Source organism: Talpa occidentalis, unplaced genomic scaffold (genome assembly GCF_014898055.3).
Source record: "Talpa occidentalis isolate TD23 unplaced genomic scaffold, MPIMG_talOcc4v2.1 talOcc4.3, whole genome shotgun sequence".
NCBI lineage: Eukaryota > Metazoa > Chordata > Mammalia > Eulipotyphla > Talpidae > Talpa > Talpa occidentalis.
In genome coordinates this window covers 144,778,953-144,795,734 of record NW_023603184.1, presented here as the reverse complement: position 1 = coordinate 144,795,734, position 16,782 = coordinate 144,778,953, and the positions used below count along the sequence as shown (strand labels likewise).

At 41.7% G+C, this 16,782-nt stretch overlaps 1 protein-coding gene across 1 annotated transcript in view; it reads left to right on the top strand.

Annotated features, from left to right (window-relative positions):
- The first annotated feature begins 679 nt into the window (after positions 1-679).
- Positions 680-16,782, top strand: part of SPHKAP (SPHK1 interactor, AKAP domain containing) — a 108,754-nt gene continuing 92,651 nt past the window's right edge. Inside the window, 2 exon segments of the mRNA XM_037522149.2 lie at positions 680-685; positions 2,710-2,741. Coding sequence (XP_037378046.2) covers positions 680-685; positions 2,710-2,741 — 38 coding nt within the window.

Here is a 16,782-nt window from a genome sequence, read left to right as displayed (position 1 = left end):
TGCACCTGACCAAGAACCTGGGCTGAGAAGACTTGTGTCCGCCCCAGCGCCGCCGGCCTCAGCTGCCCCCGCGTCGCTGGCCGGTCAGCCTCTCCCCCCTGCCCACCTCGGGCTGCTGAGCGCCTCTTCTGCCTCCACCCCAGTCCTGGGGTCCCTGCGCGGGCAGGTCAGGGACGCCACCTTAAGCGCAGCCAGGTAGGAACAACGTGTTTGCCCTGGTTTGCTTTTCCTCCCTCTTTCTCGCCTTTCGCTTCTGTTCTGTGCTCCTTCCCACTCAGTCCTTCGCGAATTTATGAAACTGCAATTTTTATGTTTCTACTCCCCCTACCCAAACGTCAGGGTAAATCGAGGCGATAGCGCCGATTGTGCGTGGGCAGGTGGCTTTTGCGCTTTTTGTGCTGGGGCGCCGAGTCCACGCCCCGAGCAGAGGATGCTGCGGCCGCTTGAATGCAGGTGCCCCCCTTGCAGCCGCACAGCCCGCTCCCAGGCCAGGGGCTGGGTGTCCATCACCTTGTCACCCCTCGCGTCCCCTTCCCCCGGGGAACATCTGGGCAGCTTTCGGCCCAGATTACCAGGCCCTGGAATAAACACTTTAAACTCCCTTCTTGGAGAGCAGCAAAGCCCAACATCCACGGCAGGGGCGCACAGACAGACGCTACTATCTGGCCTAGGAGCTGAGATGCGGGTGGGAGCGCAGGTGGGGTGGCAGAGCGAGCGGAGATTGCTTTTCGAACGCGTGGAAGGCTGCCATCTAGAGACTTGAAGTATTTCTATTCGGTAAGGAAACAGAGCTGCCCCATCCCTCTGGCACTTCCTCTGCAGCCTGCTGGGGCTGTGGAGTGGCAATGGTTTCCGAAAGGACCAGCCTGGTTTCAATGAGTGGCCGGAAACTGCCCTGGGGGAAGAATCTCTAACCCCCGGGTCCCAAGGAGGTCAACCTTCCAGTAACTCTCTCCATTCTGCCCCGATGTGTGAAAAGGACCTTCTGTACTGCAGACTTTTTTATAACTTAAAAAAAATCGCCGATGATTTTTAGGGATAAGCTTGAGACATTTTGAAAGCCACGGAAACTGTAGAATTGCGTTCTGCAAAGTCTATTATATTGCTGCCTAAGGTGATTAAAAATGAATTAGTGAATTATGTGGGTCCAACAGAGACACTTTCTGTAAGAGGTTGTACCTACATCAATATTGCTGTGACTGAATCAGGATTATGTTTCTATTCAAAGCTTGGACATTTTCTAAACTAGTAGGAATAAGTTAGCCAATGATTCCTTACAATTTTTTCTAGTGCAGTTCTGTCAATTGATCTAATAAAGAACAAAGCAAATGCAATGCTTTTTGCTCTGCTTCTTCTAGAAACCTAGGAAAATGCTAATATAGATTTAACATCAGCTCCAGTATTAAAGCTTTTGAACGTTAACTGTTCACCAACACACATCACATTTCCACAAATCAGTTATTTTAACAACATCCTTATTCATATAAAAATATTCATTTAACTCCAGTAGATGGGTTAATTTATGTTTTATTTTATTGGAATACAAGAAAATCGTTTCCTTCCTATCAATATTTTATTACAAGTCATATGTATTAATATGTAAAAATAAACTAAAATTTAAAAGTGGTATGTGGAAATATATTAGTTATACCACTTGTCCACAAAATTTTGGGGGAAAAAATCGGTGACTGGACACAGTGTGCAAGCTTTTTGAAAACAGCAATGATCAAGAGGAATCGAATTGTGATCAATCAAGATTTCTGTTGTGTATATCTGTATTTTCAGTATCTAACAAAATTTATTTGGTGATTATATATCATTCTCTTAAGAATTATAAAGAATTTATGGCATTCTGTTGAACAACTAGACAGAGAAAACAAGAAGTCTTACTGATATATAAAGTTAATTATAGGATATATTTTTTATATGTTGGCTTAATCTTTTCCTGAAGTTCTCAGTAAATCAAAGATATAAATGACTAAAATTTTAATCAGGCAATATTCTGTGAATATTATTTCATTCATATACCTGATAAATTTTGAAGCATGATTTTTAAAATTGGGGTCACTTATGGTCATTTGAGTTATTAACTCATAATACTTTACTTCTGTGAAAACTCCAATTAGTTTTGGTGATGAATATTTTTTATTTTTAAATGTTCAATAAAATATATGGATTATATCAAATAGTCCTTTAAAACACCAGTTCTCAAAAATAAAATATGCCTCCAATCATGAAGCCAAGCTGTTGAGAGATGAAAAATTATCTTGGCAGTTGTTTTATAGACCCACAACCAAGAGTTCTCTGACTAGTAGTGCAGTTCAAGAAAAAGAAAAATGGAAAATTATTTTAGATGTATAAGTGTTGGTAGAGTCCCTTTAGTGATCTGTTTCACAAAAAATATATATATATTTATTTGACTTGCTAAGTCACACAACCAGGTATTATGAAAACAGTGTGAATCCAAGGGTCTCATCCAGTGTGTTTTCTTATGTGTACGTTGTACTATATACAGTAGTAATAGAAGGAAAGCTGGACTCATTAGTAACTAGTGTGTATACAGTCAGGTTTATATTTTATCATGTTACCCCATAGATGAAAGTATTTGATCACAACCCTCCTTTGAGTTAGCGATGATGGATATAATTTGCTCTATTTCTTAGGTGAAAACTTTGAAGCAGAAGGAAATTAAGCAAAGGAAATAATTAGATTAAAAAAACACACAATACTACGGAGCAGAGGTAGGTGATCCAAAAGTTCTTTTGGTTCCAGGCAGTTTTCTTACTCTTGCATTAATTGAAAATCCAAACTTTATTTCAAATGGGGGGGGGCGTATTCTGAAGAACAGATTATGCAAACACTGATATCATTAGAACATACAAGGGCAGCCCAAAAACAAGATTATCTTTTAAATTTAAGACATACTGAAATTATCACTTTTGCAAACAGAAATAATTTTCTCCGTGGGACCTATCTAACCTAGAACTGGAAGTTTAAAAAAGGGACCCTCTCTTATTCCCTAAATTACTTGAATTTTTATAGTGTATGATTTCCTTTTCCTTTCCTTCTCTTTCCTTCTTCCTCTTCCTACTTCTTTGCTTGTTCTTCCCAAATTCTATTTCAATACTGAATTTTTATATGACAATTTGAGTGATAAATTCATCTAAGATAAACTTTTTTAAAATGAAGTACTTTATTTTATTATTATTATTATTTTTTTTTTATAGAGGCATGTTTTCTTTCTTTCTTTATTTGTTTGTTTGTTTGTTTATACAAGCACTGGGTACAGTCAGAAGCGCGGGAGGGTGAGAGAATTCACCAGAGCCAGAACAGAGAACAGAGCAGGCAGAAGGACCGAAGTACACTGCTGAGGGGAGCAGCGGGCGGCAGGAGAGGTCTGGGCGCCATGCGTGACCCTCCTCTGGTGGCCGGGAAGCAGCTGGGGATCGAACTGGCGCCTCAGAGGCCAAGGGCAGCTTCGCAACCCAGCGCTCAACCGCTGCGCCACCGGGGAGGCCCTAAAATGAAATACTTTAATTCATATTTCCTGTCAGTTTATGTTAGCCAAACCTGCATCTAATCTAAAAACATTTTTTTTTAAAGATTTATTTATTTATTTATACAAGCACTGGGTACAGTCAGAAGCGCGGGAGGGTGAGAGAATTCACCAGAGCTAGAGCAGGGAGCAGAGCAAGCAGAAGGACCAAAGCACACTGCTGAGGGGAGCAGCGGGCTGCAGGAGAGGTCTACGTGCCATGTGGGACCTCCTTCCGTGGCCAGGGAGCAGCGGGGGATCGAACCGGCACTGCAGAGGCTGCAGGCAGCTTTGCAACCCAGCGCTCAACCGCTGCGCCACTGGGGAGGCCCTAATCTAAAAACATTTTATTAAGCCCTATTAGAATCTCAAGATTTCATCTCTAACTATGTTAGTTCAGGGGAAAAACAACTGGATATTTAAATGGAGCAAACAACTCAAAGCTGTCAGCTACACTATGATCTTCCATTAACAAGTGAGAGGCAGTGTTTTAAGTCCACAGGAAGGAGAAATTCAAGAGCACATTTACAGCTCTGTCCTACTTTCCACACCACCTTTTTCAGAAAGATTGATCCATCACCCTGAACAAATGGAAAATCAGGGACAAATATTCGATACTGTCTTAAGTGTAAATTTTAGATCATTCTTTATCCTAGAATGCATGATCCCTTCAATACCTGTGATGATGTTGCCATACACCTAATTCATAAATCTCAAGGAAACACAGTCTCAAATTCTAAGAAGAGGAAATGGGCGAGCAATGTATTCAGTACCTAGAATCTTGGTGTTTAGTGGTGATTTGAAATCAATGGCCATGACTGTCTGGGCACCGTGACTGACTTGTTGTTTCCTAATCTCCTTCTGGATCTGATGGCATATACCCTATTTTCATGGATCTTCTAGATCCCTTTCACTTCTAGCCTTCTATAACGTCATGCCATGTAATATAGCAGTGACTCCCAATTGGGCACAATGGGATGTATGCTTACTCTTTAGAAAGCTCTTGAAAGAGACAGACAGGTGAAACCAAGGTATCAAAGAGTTGAAACAACACACACCTGTCCAAAAGAAAGCCCAGCTTATGGATGGGTTCACTTGTTTTTAATGTCCTCCACAGTTAGCATAGCATATACGTACAGAAGGTACATGAAAGCTTGCTCTTTTATTAAGAATACAGCATGATGGTGAAAATCCTGGATCCCCCTCTCACTGACTCATGGCTTTCCACTCTGGAGCAAATGCTTATAGACTGTCACTTCCTTTCATCATCTACAGACTATGAACAATAAACCTTTTCAAACCCTTGAAGAGTTTCTTGTAAAAATTGAGAGCACCTATGATTGGTATACAAAAGTTTACCTCTAGCCAAATAGTGAAGTATTTCCTTCCAGAGGGCCACATAGATTTAAAGAACATTTGAATTTCATGGTCCTGGAGAAGATGGTCTTGGCTAATACAATATTACAATCCCCCTGCTCCTGGACCCACCAATTCCACTGATTCATTCAAAACACCCAAGAAGCTGAAATTCCTCCTCTTCAGTCTGTTCTTTGACTCACTCTGTCTTCCCAAAGCAATGAAGGTTTTTATATCAAAGACCTTATCTGACAGATGAGGGGGGCCTGGCAGGTCCCACTGCTCTTCTCCTAAGTTAAAGTCCAGACTTTAACTCAGGACTAGGAGCCTCCCTCTCCCATCAGCCACTGTACCCCCTGCTCCTGAAATCTTTCTCACGCTCTGTTTCAATAGAGTTCAGACATTAACTCAGTCTCTCTCCCTGATTGCAATTGGCGCCCATGGACCTGGGCTCCTAGCACCAGCCATAGTCCCTTTGCCTTCCCAAACAAGAAATCAGTCCTTAGAAATACTAGGGAGGACATAGAAGTGAAGTACATGGTTTCTTGTAAAAAATGAGGAAGGAGAAGAAACCAAGAGTTTGTTGGCAGAAAACCCTATAATCCAATAATCTGGAAAGACATTTCTCTCAGCTTAATTTCATGTCCAAGATCATCCTCCTACCTCTAAGACCAGACTTACCTTTCTTACAGCATTTTCCTTAGAAAACATGTACCTTTAAATTCCTTTCAGCCCCATTGAAGTATACATTCTTTTAAAGTCTCTTGTCAATTTACAATGCAGGAATGTCTTTCTTAAGGACCTGGACACCATCTCTTTAAATGTGCATATCAAAAGGGATCTCTTCCCTATACTCTACTTTCTGTGGGAGGAAAGGAACCTAATTTCTGTGGGCACCTTGCCTCAAGTTATAAAACTATCTGGTGTCATGAAGATATGAGATAGTATATTTTGGAGGGCTAAAGGTCAATTAACAAACACAGATGGACTAGGAGCCTCCCTCTCCCATCAGCCACCATACCCCCTGCTCCTGAAATGATTCTCACCCTCTGTTTCAATAGAGTTCAGACTTTAACTCAGTCTCTCTCCCCAGTTGCAATAGGCTTGAACAAAGTCTAGCTTACCTGTTCAACTTTTACTGGTACAAGTTTTGCTTTGCCATCACGTTTAAGAACCTAGTTAATGCCTAAATTTGTAGGACAGTCTAGTCCTACAGTCTAGACTGGACTCCTAACTATATGCCCACTCATTTATAGATGACTTCACCCCGTCAGTCTTCATCCCCTCGCCTTGTTTTGGTAGCAAGCCCTTGGCATCTTCTGGTATCTCCGTGTGTACTGTGGTGGTCAGAACAGGGAGGGAAGCGAGCCCAGGATGGAACCTTGGCAATTCATTCTAGTCCCATTCCTGCTTTGAGCAGATGAGGCTGTGAAATTGGGTGAAAATATCAAGCCAACATCCTTGATATTCTTCCCTAGCTTGTTACATGAGATATCAGAGAATGGAATAGATAGCAAAGTATATTGAAAGTAAGACCACCATCTACATGCCAAGTCTTGACAGCAAGCATCCCACATGTGGTTAATCATCAGCTCCCAACCACAGGTGCTGTGTTTGTCCACTCCTCTCCTGTCTTCCAGAGAGACCACTGCTGTCTATAAGAGAGCCACACCAGGAGGGAGACAAGTCCAGATATAATTCATTGCAAAGTTACTTGAAAATAGTTTCTGGAATAATCAAAATCAAGATTGTGGATTATTTTTATTTAAAATAATCCCTCAGTCTTCACCCCTCAATCACTGTATCTTCGCTTATCACACATAAGGGCGCATTGAATACTTTCACTGATAACAAGAACGCAAAGAAGGGAATAGGTTGCAGTTTTATTTACAGAGTAAAACTGGAAGGATTTGATAATGTGTCAGATATGAAGGTGAGGGGTAAATAATTCAAAGATAAATCCCAAGGTGTATTAGTTTAGATAATTTGTATTGATTCCAATGGCGAGAGCTGAGCTGAATATTCACGGAGAAAATCAAATCAGATGGAAATAAGTTAAATTTGAGATAGATGCAAAACATATGGATGGAGACATCCAGCAGATTGTTGGGTATTCAATTCTGAAATTCAGGGGAAAGGTTTGGAGTGAGAGAATGAATTGAGACCAAAAGCATCAGAGGGATGAGATGTCTTGGGAGAACTGGTTAAGTCAGAACAGCTTTACTTTTCTCACTGCCAATTCAAATCCTGCTGACTTCTGAATCCTTTGGTGTTTCTCTGAATTTCCTTGTGGGTCCCATATTCATTCTGTAGAATTAATAATGGAACTCAGTTTGCCCTTCCTTATGTCCTAGGACATACCTTAAACTTGTTTCTGGTTCTTCGCACCCCTGCTTAAGTTAACTAACTCCAGACTATGCTGGAAAAGAAAGATCTAAAGTGCAGTGACAATTATCTTACATGAGCATAGTTTATTTTCACATAGCCCTTTCAGCTCTGAAAATAGAAAAGTAAGTGAAGAATGCAGTTAGCAGACAGTTTGGACAATAGATATGACTTTGTTCCAACAGTGATCAACACTGAACTCAGTCACTGATTAAATCCACTAGATCACAACTCTGTTCTCCCTGCTGCTTTGCTTTAATTCAAAGTCATGGATAAAAACAATGCTGGGGTTGTGTTGTCCATTCTGCAGCATAGCCCCTGACCTTTTGCAAGCATATCACTCATAACGAGCTTTGCTAAGCTTGGCATGCTCTTGTGCCCCTGGCATTTCCACAGTAGTCTTATGCATTCTGCAGCCGCCTAATAACAGTGGCTTAATAAATAGTAGCAGTGTTTAAAATTTGGTTCCTTGTTTTTCTTGTAACTTTCCTTTCAAGAATCATGATTACTCAACCTAACAAAATACAACTGCCCTCTGTGGCCCTCTAGTCTTCAAAAATATTTCAGCCGAGGTGTTTATTTCCAGTGAAGGCTTTCCTAGCAATTGTGACACAATAAGAGTCACCCAAATTTCAGGGGTCACAGTAGACTCTCCCTCTCCATATACAGCAGGGATATACTGCCCACATCTTCTTCTGGCCTTCTGCCTGTGCACTGCTTCCAACTTTCTACCACACCCTTTATCCCAAAATAATGCCTTTCACCCTCAATTTAAATAGGCTGAAGTAACAGGTGTATCTTCAGGGAGGCAAATAGACTCAGAATTCCTTTTAAAAAAATTTCTATAAAAAACAGATAAGAGAGGGCCTCCCCTGGTGGCGCAGCGGTTCGATCCCCGGTGGCTGGCAAGGGTCCCACATGGCACTACAGACCTCTCCTGCTGCGCCCGCTGCTCCTCTCAGCAGTGTATTTCATCAGTCTGCCTGTTCTGTTCCCCACTCTGGCTCTAGTGAATTCTCTCACCCTCCTGTGTTTCTGACTGTACCCAGTGCTTGTGTAAATAAATAAATAAATAAATAAATCTTAAAAAAAAAAAAAAACAAGAGAGTAACAAGTTTGTCATTGTTCATTATCTAGCTGTTTCATTCTATTCTCATTGAGTACTGCTTTTTTAAGATTGTGATTGGAGAACCATGAAATATTCAGATGGATGGATGGATGGATGAACAAGTAGGTAGGTAGATAGATGATAGATAGATAAATAGATAGATAGATAAACAGATAGATAGAGCTTTCCAATTATTGGGATATCTTCTTTCCAAGATATTCAATATACAACTGTCTGGGAACATTTAATTTATTTTAGATTCTGTATGGACAGTGCTTTGTAACAGAAAGAACCCCAAGATGTAGAATTGGAAGAATTAAGATCATATTCTTTGATGTACTCTGGGTCTTTGGTAAAATTACTTACCACCACTGACCTTGTATGTGTATTAATGTTTCCTGGTACAATTCTCACTATTTGAAAATAGAAAAATACTAGCCAACCTGTGTGAAAGTCTTCACTTTATAAGAGCAACTGTCAACAGTTATTTTCCTTAATAATTTATGTGTTTTACTTTCACATGTTGCTTTTTGCATGTCTGTCCTCTGATACAAGGTTCCCAAAGAACCCGAGGATTATATCTGCTTTATTCACTCCTCTTTCTTGAGCACATCACACAAAGTTTGGTGATGTGCATGCAGATTTTCATAGTTTTATGGTTGCTTAAGAAGGATGACACTCTTTCTGCTCACAAAATTCCCTTGCTTACAATGGAATTCTTAACATATCAGTAGAAAGAAATCCCATTTTGACTGAGCATTTCAGTAGAAATTAAATGCTTGTGTGTTTCTACAACATCTTCCCTTAGAAAATGAGATGCCCAGAAGTAAATCTGAATCAGTAACCAGGAGGTCTGGGATATACAGCTGTGACTATTTCTTAATGTGTCTCCTTGCAGTATCATTTTGGTTGAGGGGATAAGTGGAAAATAATTGAGTCATCCAAGCAACTGCACAGGACAAGCCAGGAACACAGACAGAATAAAGCTTCTGCATGATTCTTCCTGCTTGTCATTCTATCACAATTCTGCTGTGTAGCTACACTGAAGGTGTGCTAGACAGATTCTTTGGGAAATCATAATGTAGATGCTCTGAATGTATATATAAAAGATAGCAACCTTAACCTAAATTAAGGGGGAAAAAGAGATGCATCCTCTTAGTGAGCATGTCTGAGCCTAAGTCTTTCACAAGGGAAGACATTGCTGACCACAATGATCTCCTATATAGGACACAGTCAGTTCCGCTCTGCAGAGAAACAGGCTAATAACTGCACACCCGCTGCATTTCCTCCCTGAGCTACAATTAACAGTGACTCCTAGACTTTGAGATTTTCTTTGCCTTCTTTGCCTGTGCCACTTCAAAGTTCTATTGCCCTTTTGTAGCTATAATTTGCAACCAATATTAGAGCTAGAGCATCTCTGTCCGAAACAAGTTTATGGCATTCTTGAACACTTCAGAACTGAGAACAACTGCTCTAAGGTACTAAGTCATCTGGAATTCTCTTTATATAATTTCTAGTTGGGTTTGCTCACTTTCTGTTCTTAGTTTACTTTTCTCAATGGCATCTAATGAGGCAACAGCGTAGACATGCTGTGCCAATGGCTATAGTGTCCTAATATTGATGAAACACATTCATCTGTTCGATTTCAGTAAAATTCCGTGCTCTTCTTCCCCTGAAAAAGGATGAAATGCAATTTCCAAGAACAAGTCAAGGTTTCTTCAGTCTTGTTCTTTGGGACTCGATGGTATTCTGCAAGCTGCAATGATGTGAACCTGTAACAGTTGCGTTTAGGTTACAGCTATTTATTGATCTGTGTTCCCATTGCTTTATTTTTTAAAAATATTTATTTATTTATGCATACAAGAACTGAGGTTTGTGGCTGAGAAGATTCACCAGAGACAAAATGGGGAGCAGAACAGGCAGATGCACTGAAATACACTGCTGAGGGGAGCAGAGGGAGAGATAGGAGAGGTTTGTTGCACCACGTGGGTCAGCTCCCTAGCTGGGGATCGAACTCATTTGCAGTGGCTGTGGACAGCTTCATAGTGCTGCATCTTAACCCTGGCACCACCAGGGAGGCCCTACTTCTGTCCATTTTAAAGACAACTTGCTGCGAGTGCGTCTTTCTCCATAATGGATAATAAATTCTGTTTCTTCCCCCGGCCCCACCCCTTCTCCTCTCCCTTCCTCTCCAAATCTGCTGGCGTTTATAACCCCTCTTCTGTCCCCTCCATCAGCCCCATGGGTAGTTGAACTAACCTCAGCTACCTGCCTCTCTGCTGCCTTTCTCAGCAGGAGACTCCCCAGGAATCCAAGTTGGTTGTGGGGTGTGGGGTTAAAGGGATTACATAGCCACATCATGACCCCCAGGGTCTCCTCTTACATCCTTCATCCCCTGAGCCTTCTGGGCCCCCAGGCCTCAGATTCTGGCCCTAACTCTTTGCAGGCTGCCTGACTTGGAGTATCACTCCTGCCAAACTGAGCTGTGCTTCTTATCTCTTCTTATGGTCAAATGTTACTCTTTTGGTGGCCCCTCCCTTCAGGGTCCTGTGACCTTCTTTCCCTTAAATGACTGAGGCACGAGCAGGGATTCCAGCATCAAAGTTAGACAAGGAACACAGATTTTGAATTAGGCACATCTAGTCTTAGTCTTGAATCACAGAGGAGGTTTTCTGTTTCTCTCTCCCGGAGGCCTCGGCCTGGCTGTGCTGTTGGGTGAGGCCCCTCACCAGCACACATCCCTCTCCTCTCAGGGAAGTTGCATTTGACGTGGTGCAGCAAGCTGAGAACTCTCACGCTAACACTGGTCTGCATTGTTCTTCTGGGCCCCAGTACCCCTGGAAAAGAAGAGCCATGTTTAGGAAATGTAGCGTATGACGAAAGCAAGTTATTACGAAGACAGCAGGCACCTGAGAAAGAGCACAGACTGGTCAGGTACAGCCAGGCTTGGGGCCCCAGCGAAGCCATTAATTGTAAGGCCCGCAGAGGCCAAACTTCTGTGTCTCGGTCTCTTATGAATCAAATGGGCACGAGACCCCTCCCCTGCTGAGAGTGTCCCAGGATTTGAAGCAACAGAAGGCAAGGACCTGTCCCAACAGCAGAGTGGAGGTCGCTCACCTACAGGCTTACCCACTGCTGACTGAGAGGCTCTCCTTTCAGTAACAAAAACACCTCTCTGGTGGTGCAAGGGGTTAAGATGCAGCACTATGAAGCTATCCACAGCCACTGCAGCATGAGTTCCATCCCTGGCCAGGAGGTGACCCACATGGGACAGCAGACCTCTCTTGTCTCGCCTGCTGCTCCCCTCAGCAGTGGGTTTCAGCTCAATCTGCTTGTTCTTCTCCCTGCTCTGTCTCTGATGAATCCTCTGACACCCTGCATCTCTGGCCTCTACCCCAGCTCTTGTATGCATAAATAAATCTTTTTTTTTTTAAACGCTATAAAGTAACTATCAGTAGAATCAGCCCCATTGAACAGATGAAGAAACTGAGGATCAGAAAAATGAAGCAAATGCTGCAAATAAACTGTTGGAAGTGTCAGATCGGACCTGAACCCTAGTCTTCTGCCTTCCAGCACACGCTGGCATCTCCACTCCATCCACGGCAAGAGAACATTTCTAAATTTCAACAGGTTTATACTAGTTGCTGACCTTCTCACAGCACATATTTGTTGAGTGTATGAGTGCTGCTCTGTGTCCTATCTTTTTACTGGTTTTAAGAACCGTAATTATAATTTATGTAAGCTTTGTCTCCATACAAAGTCATCAAATGTCCTTTTACGTGTCTATGGAGTATTTGCAGCTATCTGATCATTTCACTCACATTGGTCTCCCAGGGCCAGCACTCTTACAGGCAGAAGCCTAGAGTTGGAATTGGAAGACTGTCTTTGCCATTATCTGACCATTTAAGATAAAGGGCCATTTTCTGACCTTACCTATTTTTTGAGACTACTTGGCAGTTGGCGCTAAGCACTGAGGGGTGCAGTAGTGAATCATATATTCTTTCTCACCACAAGGACAAACATACTTGGAAATAAAACCAGGCAATTTTATTTCAACTCCAGCTAGATCATAAAACCCATTTTTGTTTTTTGTTTTTTTTTTTCACTGTGAAATAGTGAAGTGCCTTAAAGTGGCGAGTGACACCTGTTAACAGTGATAAGGAAAGATACTTTTACTCCTTGTGATTCCTGCAGCTCTTGTCCCCAGTAGGCAAATGAATATGATTCTTTAGCAGTTGTATATGAAACTGCTGGGTAGTTTAGGTATGACAACAGAAGACATCTCTAAGCCTTTGGAAAATCATGTATAAAAGGACTTTATTTTAAAATGCAAAACAAGTTAAAAAATCAATAAATCTGAAGACAAATGTAACTGATGGCATAGATAATTTAAAAAATCAAAAGGAAGAATATCTGAGTTAAAATATATGTTACGGGGGCCTCCCTGGTGGCCTAGGGGTTAAGCTCAGTGCTACCACCACGAAGGACCACCTCAAAGGCCTGAGTTCGATCTCTGGCCAGGGAGCACATGGCTCAGCAGACCTCTCCTGTCTCCCCCGCTGCTCCTCTCAGCAGTGTGTTTCAGTAGGTCTGCCTGTTCTGCTCCCCACTCTGTCTCTGGTGAATTCTCTCACCCCCTCCCACACCTCTAGGTTGCACTCCAGTTCTATGCAAAAATAAATAAATAAAATCTTTATAAAACATATGTCACTGACCTTTGTCATCCAGAGACGACATGATCTAGTACTATCCAGGCCAGTGATAATGAGTGCCAAAGATTCAAAAAGAATTTTGCATAGAAAGGGCCCCAAGTTCACCAACTACAGTCTGATTTACTACTGTTCCAAGAAAAGACAAGAACTTAGGCTTTTTTAGGCACATTCTTTCCATTTTTAAGTGTTAGCAGCTGATTTAAAGTATTTTAATCCTGTGCAGTTCAGACCGGCTCCCTGCTTGTGAGTTTTATGTTCTCATTGCTAAATGCTTTCGATAGCTCTCTTTTTAAAAAGATTCTATTTCTAATTTTTTATTTTTAATAAGCTGTTCTTTTTACTGTGGTGAAATGAAAATGCATTCAGGACTAGGAAATTAAGCGAATTGAACGATGTGGAAATAATCTGTAATTTAATAGCACAAAACCCAGGTACATGGAGAACAGACACACATTAGGCTCGACTCAACCTGCCAACATGTCTGAGAGCAGGACTCATATGACCAGTCACCCCCTGCTCTTTTTAAAGGAACATACTTCAACCCATTCCAACAAAATATCGTTTTAGTTCTTCCTGGAAATCTTCCTATGGGCTTTGGATATTTTGTTTTTTAAAGATTTGTTTTTATTTATTTATGCATATAAGAACTGGAGTGCAGGGTCAGAGGTGTAGGGGGTGAGAAGGAATCCTCTCACCAGAGACAGAGTGGGGAGCAGGACAGGCAGATCGACTGAAATACACTGCTGAGGGGAGCAGCGGGCGAGTCAGGAGAGGTCTGCTGCACCATATGGGTCAACTCTCTGGCCAGGGATCGAACTTGTGCTGTAGTGGCTGGTGATAGCTTGATATAAGTGCTGAGACTTAACCCCTGTGCCACCAGGAGGCCCAACTTTGGATATTTAAAAATATATTTTAATGTACCCAATAAAGAACTGCAAATTTTCTTGAGTTAGTGCAGTTAAGAAAAAGGAAGCCTTTGGCACTGCCCATTCTTCCCCATCAGGAGAGCAGGGGCTCTGTCCAGGGCATCTTTAAACTGTGTCAGGTACTCCATCTAGCAGCTTCCAAGAGCTCCTGCTCTTTTTTATTTGTTTGTTTCAAACATTAGTTCCCAACACTATCTGCATTTCAGGTGTCCTTTCTCACCTTAGTGGCTGACGTATCTCACTGTGCCCACCACCAGATACCCAGTCACCTTCCACCACCAACCCATTGGCCCCTCCACCCATTGCACCACCTCCCTCCCCCTTGGGGCCACCTTTCTGCGCTCAGAGTGCAAGGGTTTGACTTTGCTTTGTTTGGTTGTTTCGCTGCTTTGTCTATTGTACAAATCATTGTATTTGTCTTTCTCCTTCTGACTCACTTCACTTACCTTCTCCTTTTGATCTAAGCCTCATTATCCAGAATCAGTGAGGCATTCTGTAGGATTGTCCAAGTTAAATTTCAGTGTGCCACTTATCTACACAGACAACCATGAAATCACTTGACAGTCTCATTCTCCCGAGATATAAGGGAAGCAAGATGTAGGCTCATAGACAATTATCTGCGATAAAAGGTTCTTCCCTGGCCTCACTAAAGCTTTACTTTTATTTTGAGGTAGCTTTGGCTGGTTTTCTTGATCTTATTGCTTCTACCAAACACTTAAGTCCACTTTTAACAGCTGGATTGTCTGTTCCCTTTGGCAGGACCCAGGAGAACACATCACTGATGCTATAACCTGTATGTTTAGATTGCAAATTTAATTTGATTTTGAGGGAAAATGTTATTTAATAATTGAAGTCCTTATAATTGCAGTTATAATAACACTTAATTTCCAAATTTTTTCTAAGCACTAGGATTCATACATAGAAATCATACATCTTAGGATAAAGATCTCTAGCTACTACGAATAACGATGTCCAGTTTACAATATTTAAAAAATATAGTAAGGAACAAGAGAAAAAAGTCACTGATAATGCCATTAGCCATTGTTTTTCTATGCATATGAAACTATGTTTAATTAGCACAGGGAATCAACAAATATTTTCTAAGCTCCTGCTATAGGCTCTGGCCTTGGATGGGTAATGCATCTTGAAAAACCAACAAAGGTTCTTAAATTAATGGAGTATATAGCCTGCAAGAAGGAGAAGCAAGGAGAAAGGACATATAGTAAGTCATGTACATAGTAAACAAAAACATACTTGTCTTTCTCCTTTGGCCTTACTTTGGTTAATATTATCTCCTCCAGTCCCATCCGTTGTTGAGACAGATTCTGGTTAGCTAGACAGGGCAGAAGCCCCACGGAGAATGAAAGTGGCAGAAGAAGAATTATAGAAGAATGGAAATGTATAAGCCCTGTGCCTGTGAGCGAGAGACGGCCAAAAATGTTCATAAAAAGAGCAGGAGGGAGGCAGGTGATAACCCTGTGTCTTTAAATCCAAGTCCAGCAAACTTTTCCAAGTTTTTAGCTGCCTGTGTGTTAATCTTTAGCAAGCTACCTCCTCCCTCGTGTATTCAATAGATAGAGGCCACTTGAGGAGCTATAGTTGGCATAAAAGATCCTAGACAAGAGCATGTGGAGGGCACCAACTCAGATGCTTCCTCCCTGTCATTGCAGGGAGCTTTGCTGCTTCCCTATCACTGAATAAACTTTCTAAAACTCATGCCTCATGACCCATGTCCTCAATTTTCATGGCACGAGCATGAGACAAGAACTTGCTGCCACCATGCAGATGATGAGTCTTTTTTATTGCTGAGTAGTATTTCATTGTATTCATATACCATATTTTTTTTTTTAAAGATTTATTTATTTTTTTATACAAGCACTGGGTACAGTCAGAAGCGCGGGAGGGTGAGAGAATTCACTATGGCCAGAGCGGGGAACAGAGCAGGCAGGCAGAGGGACCGAAGTACACTGCTGAGGGGAGCAGCGGGCGGCAGGAGAGGTCTGCGCGCCATGTGGGACCCTCCTCCAGTGGCTGGGGAGCAGCCGGGGATTGAACCGGTGCTGCAGAGGCTGAGGGCAGCTTTGCAACCCAGCGCTCAACCGCTGCACCACCGGGGAGGCCCTATACCATATTTTTTTAATTTACTGGTCTGTTCTTGAATACTTGGGTTGTTTCCATAACTTGACTGTTGCAAATAGTGATGCAGTGAACACAGGAGTGCATACATCCGTTCTCTTCAGTGCTTTTGCCTTCTTTGGATAGATACTTAGGAGTGAGATTGCTGCATTGTACAATGCTGATTTCACAAATTTCAGATGTCTTCTGGAAGTTTTAGAGCTTGGCTTCAATTATCTTGATATTTCCCAGGTTGGTAGATATAAAACTGTTTGTCTGAACAGGCCACAGCTTTGTATATTTTGAAATAAATTCTGTATTTTCTTGTATTTAAAATGGTCTTAACTAGTCTCCATTTCATAATCTCACAATAATAGTCAAGAGTCAGCATAAGGATGGAAATCTTTACTGAGTATCTTTAGGAAACCAAAGTCCCAGAACAGAAAAGAGAACTGTTACCATAGCAAACATTTATGCATTATTCAAAAGGGCTGCATATAGTGTGATTAATTTAACATCAATGTACTGAAAACCTAACAAGGGGACTCTTTAGAGTAAATAAATTTACAGGTTTCAAAGTGGCATCATTTCTCAGTTTCATATTGGAAGCTTACCCTGTGCCATCACTGTACTTCTGTCTGGTGG